The sequence below is a fragment of the Bufo bufo genome, chromosome 2 (genome assembly GCF_905171765.1).
Source record: "Bufo bufo chromosome 2, aBufBuf1.1, whole genome shotgun sequence".
NCBI lineage: Eukaryota > Metazoa > Chordata > Amphibia > Anura > Bufonidae > Bufo > Bufo bufo.
The window spans coordinates 643,497,403-643,510,347 of NC_053390.1; the positions used below are offsets into that span (position 1 = coordinate 643,497,403).

The 12,945-nt window shown below is 42.6% G+C and overlaps 1 protein-coding gene across 4 annotated transcripts in view; it reads right to left on the reverse strand.

Moving 5' to 3' along the window:
• Window positions 1–12,945, reverse strand: part of ANAPC10 (anaphase promoting complex subunit 10) — a 99,790-nt gene that overhangs the window by 73,401 nt on the left and 13,444 nt on the right. For all 4 annotated transcript variants that reach the window (XM_040418514.1, XM_040418512.1, XM_040418513.1 and 1 more), the window contains exons 4-5: window positions 5,790–5,880; window positions 2,784–2,904 (exon numbers count right to left, since the gene is read on the reverse strand). In XM_040418514.1, coding sequence (XP_040274448.1) covers window positions 2,784–2,904; window positions 5,790–5,880 — 212 coding nt within the window. The remainder of the gene's footprint in view (window positions 1–2,783; window positions 2,905–5,789; window positions 5,881–12,945) is intronic.

Here is a 12,945-nt window from a genome sequence, read left to right on the forward strand (position 1 = left end):
GCTGAAGAGAGAAGCTAAAGATTGCTTGTACCGCTGACTTATGCAAAGCTTGATGGCTCTAATGTTACAGCAGATTGTGTTGCATTTCAAAAAATAAAATACAAAAAATAAATAAAAAACAGTTGCAAATATCAAGTGATTGAAAGAAATATTGCTAGCAAACCCTAGAGGTTTACAGATTTTGAAGGAGTTGTGCCAAGTTTTCAAGTTATAAGTAACTGATCAATTGGTGTTCAAACACTGGGACCCCATCGATCTTGAGAATGTGGGTCCCATTCCCGCTCTGATGGAAAGGCCGCACATTCCCTCTGCTCCATTCATTCTCTATGGGACTGCCGGCGTACAGTGCTTGGCTATTTCCTGCAGCCTCAAAGAATGAAAGGGGCGGCAGGGTGCATGATCAGTTAGTTATCTCTTACCCTGTGGAGAGGAGATAACTTGAAAACTTGGCACGACCCCTTTAGGGGGTTGTGTAGTGGGTTAATACTGATGACCTATGCTTAGGATAGGTCATCGATATCAGATCGGCCGGGGTTAACCTCCTGGCACTCCCGCTGATCAGCACCATTTCCTCTTCAAAATTAACTGTGCATTTTCTCACTCGTGGAGATGGTTTAGTATAATTACACTGAGGATAGGTCACCAATGTTAAAGGGGTTCTCCAGGAATTAAAAAAAATGTAAATACTTAATTATTTTATAATAAATATATTTACATATACCTTTCATTAGTTATAATGGCTTGTTTTGTCTAGGGAGCAATAATCAGTACACACAAATCCTTTCCTAATCACACAGGAGGACAAGTTACTTCACCACAATGAGCCATAGTACTGCCTCATCCTCCTCTTTGCTCTGCTTGTCAGGAATCATGATCCTGAATTCAGGTGAATCTCTGTGGGAATAGAGATGATTATACATGAGAGGAGGATGAGGCAGCTCTTGAGCTCAGTGTTGTGAAGTAACTTGTCCTACTGTGTGATCAGGACAGGTTGTGTGTGTACTAATAGGACGGCGGCCATTTTATTTCCCCTGATGATTGCTCCCGAGACAAAACGAGCCATTAAAACTAATGAAAGGTATTTGAGAATATATGTATAATAAAGAAATATTTAAGTATTTTCATTTTCTTAAACCCTTTTAATCCATTGCATAACCCCTTTAAAAAAGTGCAGGTGAATAAACTATTTTTCTTTCTTTTCAATATTTTTCCCCATTTGACACATTTAATGTAATAAAAGCATTAATATGCAAACCTGTTTAGTTTAGCAATCAGCCACTATGGTCAGTGAGAATTTTCTTTACACATCGCCATTTGTATGACCACTGTAGACCAATTCAAAATCATCTAATGTGAAACTGACTACTTATAGATAGGCGATTCTTTCTGGTATTCATATCTTGTAGTTGTAATGGCAATACTTATTCAGCTACTTGATGTAAAAGTGCATATGCAATGCATCACTATAAGGATTAAAGGGGCTCTCTAGGACTATTGATGGCCTATCCTGTACACCTTCAGAGGCATTTTTTAATGGTTGCAAGTTACTCATTTTTGGCTAAAAATATTTTTTTTCATTGGCCTTTATTAAAAATATTGAGCTGTTCTGTCAGAAAGGGTTAACTGTTTCCCTAACTGTGTGACTGGTACACACTTTGTGCAGGTCACCTAATAAACCTCATCTCTAAACTACTGAGAGGTCATAAACACTTATTTAAGCCACATTCTTATCAGTAAGATATGAACTGAGCTATAATGAGTGTTTAGAAGGTCAAAGAGCAGAGATAAGGAGTCCGTCTGCTCCTAGTCTGACGGAAAAGACAGAAAATCCAAAGGGTGCTACTACAGCATGTCAGCTCTGTACAGAAAAAAGGATGCCATATTTTTTAATAAAGACCAATTAAAAAGAATTATTTTTAGCAAAATGTGTAGATAGCCTTTAAAAGGAAATGTGTCACCAAAAATTAAAATCAGATAGCGACACATCCTTTTTTTCTAACCTGTTCTTATTTTCTGATGGCAGATTTATTTTATTTTAGTTCCTGAACATTATTATAGGAGCAGCCATCTTGCCTTGTCATTTACACAGAATTAAAAAAAAAATTGCTTTACGGCAGCACCATGGTCGATAGACACAATGGACAGGAGGGGACCTCATTGACTTCTATGGGAGAATTTTCTAGGCATGCTCTGTGCCCTGTGCAGAGGTCATTGTACAAGGAAGGAATAGATAAGCTATTATCTATTGTGAATGGTGGATCCTGTCTTATCTATACACAGAGGTGATAATGTTACAGGCAGTATTAGAATGAGTTAACTGCAATAAAGCGATCAGTACAAACCAAGAAGTGGCGCCAATTATCAGGCTTAGCAACCAATGCGAAAACTGCAGGATTTTATGTTTTTTGTTTAAATATAGATATGGACATGAATAATTAAAAATTATCAAAAATTCTTTAAAAATATGTTAAACATAAAAATACTATTTAAAACAATAGGTCATTTTCTGATGGCACATTCCCTTAACTTTTATAACTGTGAGTAATTAACTTGCTGTGGGCTAGGAGACAGAATTCTGACAATTTCTTTGTGGAGTATCCCTTTAATTTTGGAAAAAATAGTTCTTGGGAACCAACCTACACTGTAAGCAGTTACACAATCAAGACAGCATTCAACCCCCGTGAGGTCAACTTGGAAATAGTTAAAGTTTATAAACTTAACAACTCATAACCTACTCAGTTAAATACTAAAAAAGAAAAAAAAAAAAGAAAAAAAACACCTACCCGAATCTCTTGTAGGTTGTGGAAGTTGTTACCTACTCTGACCGAGATTTTACTTGGTGTGTAACTCTCATCCGACTTATAATCAGCATAAATACATAAAGCCTTCACGGTAGTCTTGCGTCTGTAAAGCCAGAAAAATAAAGTACATAGTAAAGCGACCACAATGACAGCTCATCAGAATGTTTTTTGTAGCGTTGTAAAACTGTGGGCAATGTGTACTTTTATGCTCTAAATAAACTGTAAAGTCTTGGAACATACTTGCACATATAAACAAGTCCTACTAAACAATGCTGAGCAGGATGTTTCGGAAGTGTGGTAATTAGGAAACCATGGAAGCAAAATACTCAATTCAAGCTTGGGGCGATTTTGCGGATTTAATAAGGACATTCTATGGGTCAACTGCCAATTAGAGCTAGCAATTACCATATATTACGAAACTGCTGGATCCCACTTACAGAATAACCAATCTTTAGACAGGGGGCTTTAATTAAAGGTAATGATAAAACCATATTTTTATGCTGGCAAAACGCTATTTAAGGGCACCAAGGGCCATTGAGATAGAGTAATGTGTTTTTATGATCATAATCTTAGAAAAACTCTCCTTAGGAGACAGGATCTGTGTGCAATTTACATGGTGGTCTTTTGAAACGGCATTTCACTTATTCAAGGTCTGGAGTATAACATGACGATGTGACTTCATTATTTATTCTTCATGGTAACTTATCTTATCTCTGTTTGGCTGATCAGTAGTCCTAAAAACCACATTTATATTACAGTAAAATGTTTACGGATTTGCGTTATGAAAGAACAGGTTGACACAGTGCTAGTCTTATAATCAAATATCATCTTACAGAACTACTCCAAAGGAACAACCAAACTTGTACACCTCTCGAGATTTGAAGAGGAATAACCAAAACCATTTGTTACTTCCACATTTAGTGGAGACAGCTTTTAAAGCAGCACTCTGTCAATTTTTTGTTTTGTATTTATGGTGCATCATAGAATAATGTTCTTGGGTATGTCCTGTGTTTTAGTTGATGTACTAAGCATGGGCTGTCCTCCACCTTGGCCCCTTCCCCTCTGATGTGGTTTGTGATGCAGCCTAGATTTGCAGAGGTGAAGGGTGTAGACACAAATCACACAGCACCTGACTGGCACCTCCTAACAGCAGGTGATAGACAGCAGTGGCATGGAACTATTGTCCTTTGGTTAGATAAGGGGTATTCCACTCTCCTCTCCTACTTGTACAGTTCTAAAACTCACATGACCTTGGGAAGGAATAATGCAAGTCACCCGTACATATTAAATGGTAAAACACTTGGTAACACTGACATGGAAAAGGATCTAGGAATTTTAATAAACAGCAAACTAAGCTGCAAAAACCAGTGTCAGGCAGCTGCTGCCAAGGCCAATAGGATAATGGGTTGCATCAAAAGGGGCATAGATGCCCGTGATGAGAACATATTCCTACTACTTTACAAATCATTAGTCAGAACACACATGGAGTACTGTGTACAGTTCTGGGCTCCAGTGAACAAGGCAGACATAGCAGAGCTGGAGAGGGTCCAGAGGAGGGCAACTAAAGTAATAACTGGAATGGGGCAACTACAGTACCCTGAAAGATTATCAAAATTAGGGTTATTCACGTTAGAAAAAAGACGACTGAGGGGAGATCTAATTACTATGTATAAATATATCAGGGGTCAGTACATAGATCTCTCCCATCATCTATTTATCCCCAGGACTGTGACTGTGACGAGGGGACATCCTCTGCGTCTGGAGGAAAGAAGGTTTGTACACAAAAATAGAAGAGGATTCTTTACGGTAAGAGCAGTGAGACTATGGAACTCTCTGCCTGAGGAGGTGGTGATGGTGACTACAATAAAGGAACTCTCTGCCTGAGGAGGTGGTGATGGTGACTACAATAAAGGACTACAATAAAGGTGATTGCCTGATTGGAGTCGGGAAGGAATTTTTTATTCCCCTAAAGTGATGAAAATTGGCTTCTACCTCACAGGTTTTTTTTGCTTTCCTCTGGATCAACTTGCAGGATGACAGGCCGAACTGGATGGACAAATGTCTTTTTTCGGCCTTATGTACTATGTTACTATGTTACCTAAACTGCCTCTCTGCTATCTGTGAGTGCGATGTGCTGGGAGTCCACTATTTTCTCTAAGAGATACAGCTTCACACTGCTCTGCCCTACATCCTGCTTGTGATAGGTTTCTCCCTGTCAGCTGTAACATGCAGGCATCAGGTGCAGCTCTCACACAATACACTGGACTATGTACACACAAATAACAGAAAAAGTAGTGCGAGTTGGGGAAGCTTTACAATTCTGCCGTTAATCATTGTGTGGACTCACGTGTAATATAACTGAACCCCTAGTCCCTTACATAGGGTAGAAATAATAACTCAAACAGCACTCATGCATGGGGTACATACAAAGGAAAAAGGAAGGTAGATATAGGAGGGGGGGGGGGGGGGGAGGTGTCTGAAAGCCGACAAGGATAATGATGTAACCCTGTAGTTCACAGCAAGTCAGCCACACTGGGGAGACTGACTTCCCATCTACATAGCAGAGCATACTCTACACTAGTAAGTCAGAATGGTGTGCCCATAATGAATGAGTTAAAAGTGTATGAATACAACTGATCTAGGTGGAAAACAAACAATTAGAAAAAAAATAATAAATTAAAACAATTACAATGCTAGAATATTGCTGGTGAGTTAAGTGGTGTTTAGACGGGCTGATGGAGTGGCCGATTGTTGGGAAGAAGTGTTCCTGCCTGACTGCTCGCTCAGTGAAGGATATCTCCTTCACAGTATGAGGGCGAGTGGTCAATCTATCAAGCCAGCAAAGGACGATTTACTTACTGTAAATTGCTTTAAGCACATCGAATGGGGGGCATTTTTAGATGCTGTACATATCAATTTTGGAGTAAATGTGTATTTTGTGTTATTGTTCAAACATCATAAAAAGAATAAATGAAACAGGATACATACCGAAATTGAATGTTCACTAAGTGAGGTTGAGAGCCATCAGATTGCCAGTAGGTTTCAAGATTATCGTCTCGTAACTGATCGACGCCAAAGCCTAAGAAACAGACAAGAGGATTAACGGATGAAAATGACAAAACAACCAACCAATCAACGCATCTAAAAAAGTCTTATGGCGGGAGGAGGATAGAAGCAATTATTGGGGATCCATAAGTGAATCTAGTAAATGCATCTTTAACGTGGCACATAAAATCATTTACCAGCAGCACATCATTTTCAGTAAATAGGGATCTGATACCGGCAAACAATGAATCTGTACAGGGATGAATGATCACACAGGCAGGGCTAAAAAAGATATTATTATTTACATATAGAAACTTGGGTAAACCCTTGAGCTTACCCAATGCTGATACAAGGAGTGTATCTCACAATAGGCACTGTAGCTAAACTTTAGTCAGGAATCACAGTTTTGCCATAATGGAGCAGAATTAAAATAAAATAAAAATAAAAAAAAGCAAAGCAAAATAGAGATGAGATGTAGGAAGAGGACTAGCCTCATGAATACACTGTCCAGTGTAGTACCTGATCGCTGCACTTAGCTTAACCCCTTCAGTACCAAGCCACTTTTAACCTTAATTCCCAGGACGATTTTTGCAAATCTGACATGTGTCACTTTATGTGGTAATAACTTTCATAATCATAAATTTGAGTCAATATATTCAACCTTTATTTATAAAATAATCCCAAATTTACCAAAAATTTGGAAAATTTCTAAATTTGAATTGATCTACTTTTAAGACAGATTTCCTTATAAAATAGTCATTAATCAACATTCACCATATGTCTGCTTTATGTTGGCATCATTTTGTAAATGTCATTTTATTTTTTTTAGGACGTTAGAAGGCTTTTAGAAGCAGTTTTTCAAATTTTCAACAAAATTTTCGAAACTATTTTTTAAAGCACCAATTCAGTTATAAAGTGATTTTGAGGGGCTTACGTAATGGAAACCACCCATAAATGACCCCATTTTAGACTACACCCCTCAAATGATTTAAAACTGATGTTACAAACTTTGTTAACCCTTCAGGTGTTCCACAAGAATTAAAGGAAAATGGAGGTGAAATTTCAAAATTTCACTTTTTTGGTAGATTTTTTAGGTTAATAAATTTTTTCTTGCAACACAGCAAGGGTTAATAGCAAAATAAACCTCAATATATATTACTCTGATTCTGCAGTTCACAGAAATACCCCATATGTGGCGGTAAACTGCCCTATGGGCACGTAGCAGTGGTCAGGAGCGCCATATGGATTTTGGAGGCAGATTTTGCTAGAATGGTTTTTAGGCACCATTTTGTATTTGAAGAGACCTTAACGTACCCCTACAGTGGAAACCCTCAAAAAGCAACATTTTGGAAACGACACCCCTTAAAGAATATATTAAGGGGGGTACTGGGCACTTTGACCCCCCTAAGCGTTTTACAGAATTTGGAAACACTTGGCTTTAAAAATGAAAAGTTTAATTTCTTACAAGAAAATGTTGCTTTAGACCCAAATTATTCATTTTCACAAGGGGTAACAGGAGAAAAAGCACACCATAATACGTTACCCATTTTCTCCTGAATATGGCAACACCCCATATGTGGTGGTAAACTGCTGTGGGGGCTCATGGCAGGACTCAGAAGGGAAGGAGAGCCATATGGCTTTTGCAGCTCAGATTTTGATGGATTGGTTCACGGGTGCCATTGGTTTTTATTTTTTAAGTGATTGTCTTATGTGGGGGCAAATTTTTTGCTGGATGAGGTGATGTTTCCATTGGTACCATTTTGGGGTACATAAGACTTTGATCGCCTGGTATTACACTTTTTGTGAGGCAAGGTGAAAAAAAACGGTTGTTTTGGCATATTTTTTTATTTTTTACAGCATTCTCCTGAGGGGGCATATAATGTGATATTTTTATAGAGCAGATTGTTACGGACACGGCGATATGTAAAGGGGGAATATTAATCACCAATATTTATGCAAATATTGATAATTAATATTCATAAATGGGAGGAGCCGTCTAGTGATAACTCCGCCTATTTATGCCTTTATATAATAATAACAATACCTTCACTATGCCTTACACTGATTGCTACACTAGCTGCATGCGCCTTACTAACTATCACCAATAATTACACGTTACACAGATACAAATATAACAGTATTTATTAACAATACACTACGCAATACACTAACAATACAGCATTAATTATACAGCACTCAACTACACTACACGTTCCCAATTCCACCCTTAAACTAACTATATGATACACACATTCAATATTAACAGCCCACCCACCTAGTACTATTAACTATCCCTATGGGGTAGACGAAGGTTGACGGTGGTCTTACAAGGGTGTAAGCCAACCACAAAGCATAAATATACCGCGGGAGGTGATTAGGGTAAATCAGGGATCAGGGAAAGGGTTACCAGGGGTGTAGGATTATCAGGGGTAATAAGGGGTAGGGTTACCAGGGGTAATAAGGGGTAGGGTTACCAGGGGTATATAGGGTAGGGTTACCAGGGGTATATAGGGTAGGGTTTACCAGGGGTATATAGGGTAGGGTTTACCAGGGGTATATAGGGTAGGGTTTACCAGGGGTGAGTGGGGTATATAGTAGGGGGGTATATAGTGAGAGTAGTGGGGTATATAGTGAGAGTAGTGGGGTATATAGTAGGTGAGAGTAGTGGGGTATATAGTAGGTGAGAGTAGTGGGGTATATAGTTGGTGAGAGTAGTGGGGTATATATATAGTAGTGGGATATATATATAGTAGTGGGGTATATATATAGTAGTGGGGTATATAGTAGGTGAGAGTAGTGGGGTATATATATAGTAGTGGGGTATATATATATAGTAGTGGGGTATATAGTAGGTGAGAGTAGTGGGGTATATAGTAGGGGAGAGCAGTGGGGTATATAGTAGGGGGGTATATAGAGATGATGCAGGGGGGTATATAGATACTTAGGGTATACAGCTCGTTGTCCAGGGGTCGCTCGTTCGTCTAGGGGTGCTCGTTCAGCGGCGGGGGGGCGGCACGGCTCTTCTACCCCAGTGCTGGGTCCGTGGGATATTTATATCCCACGGCCCGCACTGCCGCACCGCCCACAGGGTGGTGCACGCGCGCACACCACTATTGGAGACACGTGGGCCGGCGCAGTGAGATGATGTCACTGCGCCGGCCCGTGCGTCTCCTGAACGAGCGCATCGGGGCCGCGCTTACATGCCAACAGGCGGGGGAAGCCTTTGATCTCCTGCCTGTGGCATTCAGCATTCCGGCCAGCGAGATGTTAATTTCGCTGCCGGAATGCGCATAATAGAAGGAGAGGAGGCTTCTCCCCTTCTTCTATCATGTATAATTGTCTCCAGCGGCGCTGGTGACAATTATATCAAAGGGCTCAGATTCTGTGGAATCTGATGAAGTTATCAGGATGACCGGACCTTAGTCTGGTCATTCTGATACAATCAACCAGATTGCATCTGTGTGAATGCTTGGGGGACATTCACACCGATGCATCTGGTTTAAGATGTATGGAGGGGGGGGGGAATATCATATAATATATATATCTATATATGTGTATGGATGCATGGGGCACATCCATACACATGTATACACCAACATAGGGGACAAACATAAGAATATATATACACACACATCAGGGGGCATAAGGGGCCCAGTTATATACATGTATACATATCCTAATATGTATACACATGTATACAAGGGGCCACTGCCCTATACATATTATAAAGGGGGATTATAGAAATACATATATATATATATATATATATATATATATATATATATATATATATATATATATATATATATATATATAGAACAAGGGGCCACAGTATATATGCTAAGGGGGCATATATTTCCCACAGGGGCCACCATGAGTCCCTGTGGGCACCCATGGGCAAACGTGCACAGATGCTGGGCACATCTGTGCACATCATCCCAGGATGCGGTAGTAAATGTATGCATATATACCATACATGGCCGCACGTGATTGCATGCATGCATGGGTATATATGCATACATCTCAACCCTTCCTCAACACGATACATAATATATCATTTATATTTTTGTTAAGTTTTACACAGTGAAAGCCTTTTTGAACAGAATACAATCTTGTTTTTGTGTTGGCATTTTCTAAGAGCCATGATTTATTTATTTTTTTGGGCGATTGTCTTAGGCAGGCTCTCATTTTTCGCGGGATTAGATGACTGTTTGATTGGTACCATTTTGGGCTCTCAGGGCTGTGCTCCTCCTCCCAGTGCTCTCCCCAGCACTCAGGGCTGTGCTCCTCCTCCCAGTGCTCTCCCCAGCACTCAGGGCTGTGCTCCTCCTCCCAGTGCTCTCCCCAGCACTCAGGGCTGTGCTCCTCCTCTCAGTGCTCTCCCCAGCACTCAGGGCTGTGCTCCTCCTCCCAGTGCTCTCCCCAGCACTCAGGGCTGTGCTCCTCCTCCCAGTGCTCTCCCCAGCACTCAGGGCTGTGCTCCTCCTCCCAGTGCTCTCCCCAGCACTCAGGGCTGTGCTCCTCCTCCCAGTGCCCTCCCCAGCACTCAGGGCTGTGCTCCTCCTCCCAGTGCCCTCCCCAGCACTCAGGGCTGTGCTCCTCCTCCCAGTGCCCTCCCCAGCACTCAGGGCTGTGCTCCTCCTCCCAGTGCTCTCCCCAGCACTCAGGGCTGTGCTCCTCCTCCCAGTGCTCTCCCCAGCACTCAGGGCTGTGCTCCTCCTCCCAGTGCTCTCCCCAGCACTCAGGGCTGTGCTCCTCCTCCCAGTGCCCTCCCCAGCACTCAGGGCTGTGCTCCTCCTCCCAGTGCTCTCCCCAGCACTCAGGGCTGTGCTCCTCCTCCCAGTGCTCTCCCCAGCACTCAGGGCTGTGCTCCTCCTCCCAGTGCTCTCCCCAGCACTCAGGGCTGTGCTCCTCCTCCCAGTGCTCTCCCCAGCACTCAGGGCTGTGCTCCTCCTCCCAGTGCTCTCCCCAGCACTCAGGGCTGTGCTCCTCCTTCCAGTGCTCTCCCCAGCACTCAGGGCTGTGCTCCTCCTCCCAGTGCTCTCCCCAGCACTCAGGGCTGTGCTCCTCCTCCCAGTGCTCTCCCCAGCACTCAGGGCTGTGCTCCTCCTCCCAGTGCTCTCCCCAGCACTCAGGGCTGTGCTCCTCCTCCCAGTGCTCTCCCCAGCACTCAGGGCTGTGCTCCTCCTCCCAGTGCTCTCCCCAGCACTCAGGGCTGTGCTCCTCCTCCCAGTGCTCTCCCCAGCACTCAGGGCTGTGCTCCTCCTCCCAGTGCTCTCCCCAGCACTCAGGGTTGTGCTCCTCCTCCCAGTGCTCTCCCCAGCACTCAGGGCTGACATGCACATGACACGCTGTGAGAAGAGGGCTGCTCAATGTGAAAGTGACACGCTTCTGGGTGTTATTATGACTTAAAACTGAAAAAGATTAAATTATAAAGCACAAAAGCATTGATACAGCAGGGTGTACTATACCAATTAAAATATAAAGCTGACTGAATGTATGTGTGCGTGTGTATGTATGTCTGCTAAAGAATTCCGCACCGTCGCATTTACAATCACAAAATTTGGCACACAGGTACATCAGGTGTCCGGGAAGGTTTTGGAATGGGTCTCAGCTCTCTAGCACGTACCGTTCATGAGATATTCCCAAAAAGTGCATTAGCCAATAGAAGCCTGGTTACATGACCCTTATCAGCCAATAGAAGCTCGCAGACCCTTAGTCTCCACATACACACAGTTTTACACCAGGTTTCCATAACAACCCAGACATTTTTTTCACTGCTGTAGGTCAGCTTTAAAGGGGCAGGGGCTGTGGATGACACTTAAGGAAGCAGAGTGCTGTGGAGGTCACAGTTAGGGTCCATTCACACGCCCACAAAATGGGTCTGCATCCGTTCCGCAATTTTGTGGAACAGGTGCGGACCTATTCATTTTCAATTGCGGACAAGAAAAGGCATTTTCTATGAGAGTGTCAGCGATGTACGGTCCGCAAAATGCGTAACGCACATTGCCGGTATCCGTGTTTTGCGGATCCGCAAAACACATACGGACGTGTAAATGGACCCTTAAGGGGGCAAACTGCTGTGGAGGTCACAGTTAAGGGGATGATCCGCTATGGAAGTCAGTTTGAAGGGACAGATTGCTGTAGAGGCCACAGTTAAGGGGACGGGGTGTTGTGGAAATCACTGTTAAGAAGATGGGGTACTGTGGAGGTCACTAATAAAGGGGCAGGCTAGTTTGGAGGTCACTGTTAAGGGGGCAGGGAACGGTTGAAGTCACAATTAAGGGGACGGTCCGCTATGGAGGTCAGTGTTAAGAGGCGGGGTGCTGTAGAGGTCACTGCTATGGGGGCGGGGTGTTGTGGAGGTCATATATTAAGGTAACGGAGCTCTGTGGAGGACACCGTTAAGGGGGTGGGTTAGTGTGAAAATCAAGGTTAACGAGACGGGGTACTGTGGAGGTCACTAATAAAAGGGACGGCCGCTGTGTGGGTCACTGTTAAAGGGGCGGGTACTGTAAATGTCACTGTTATAGTGGATACTGTCGATATATTTTAACGACACACAAACATTAAATGTAAGAGATGAAATATACCCGTGCAAAGCCGGGTCCTTCTGCTAGTTAGGGTATAAAAAAATGAAACGGCAGTTACACTTTAACAGCACAATACAGCAGTGTGGTCTGACGATAGGTCAGATATAAATGAAAGGGGCAAGACCACTTTTATCTGAATACTGTTGTAATGTTATGTAATTAAAATTTTATTATAGCTACTGAGTTATATCTATATAGTGCCACCTTCTGTTTGTTCTTTTTGTAATTTCTCTGTCGAACTCAATGAGGTGGATGCACATGCTCAGTTCTATTCTTCTACTGTCACCAGTTGCAGAAAAAGGACACGCCCACTGAGCTGCCAGCTTGAAATAAATCTAAGAGAGCAACGGGAGCAATGTATGGGGAGATCACTGGATCCACGTGAGGCACAGGGCTGGTTCTAGCTTTGTTAGGCCTCATGCACACAGCCGTTGCCCAGCCGTGCCCGTATTGTGGCCCGAAACAGGTCAGCAAAAAAACAGAAATGGGGCATGGAACCCAACAGA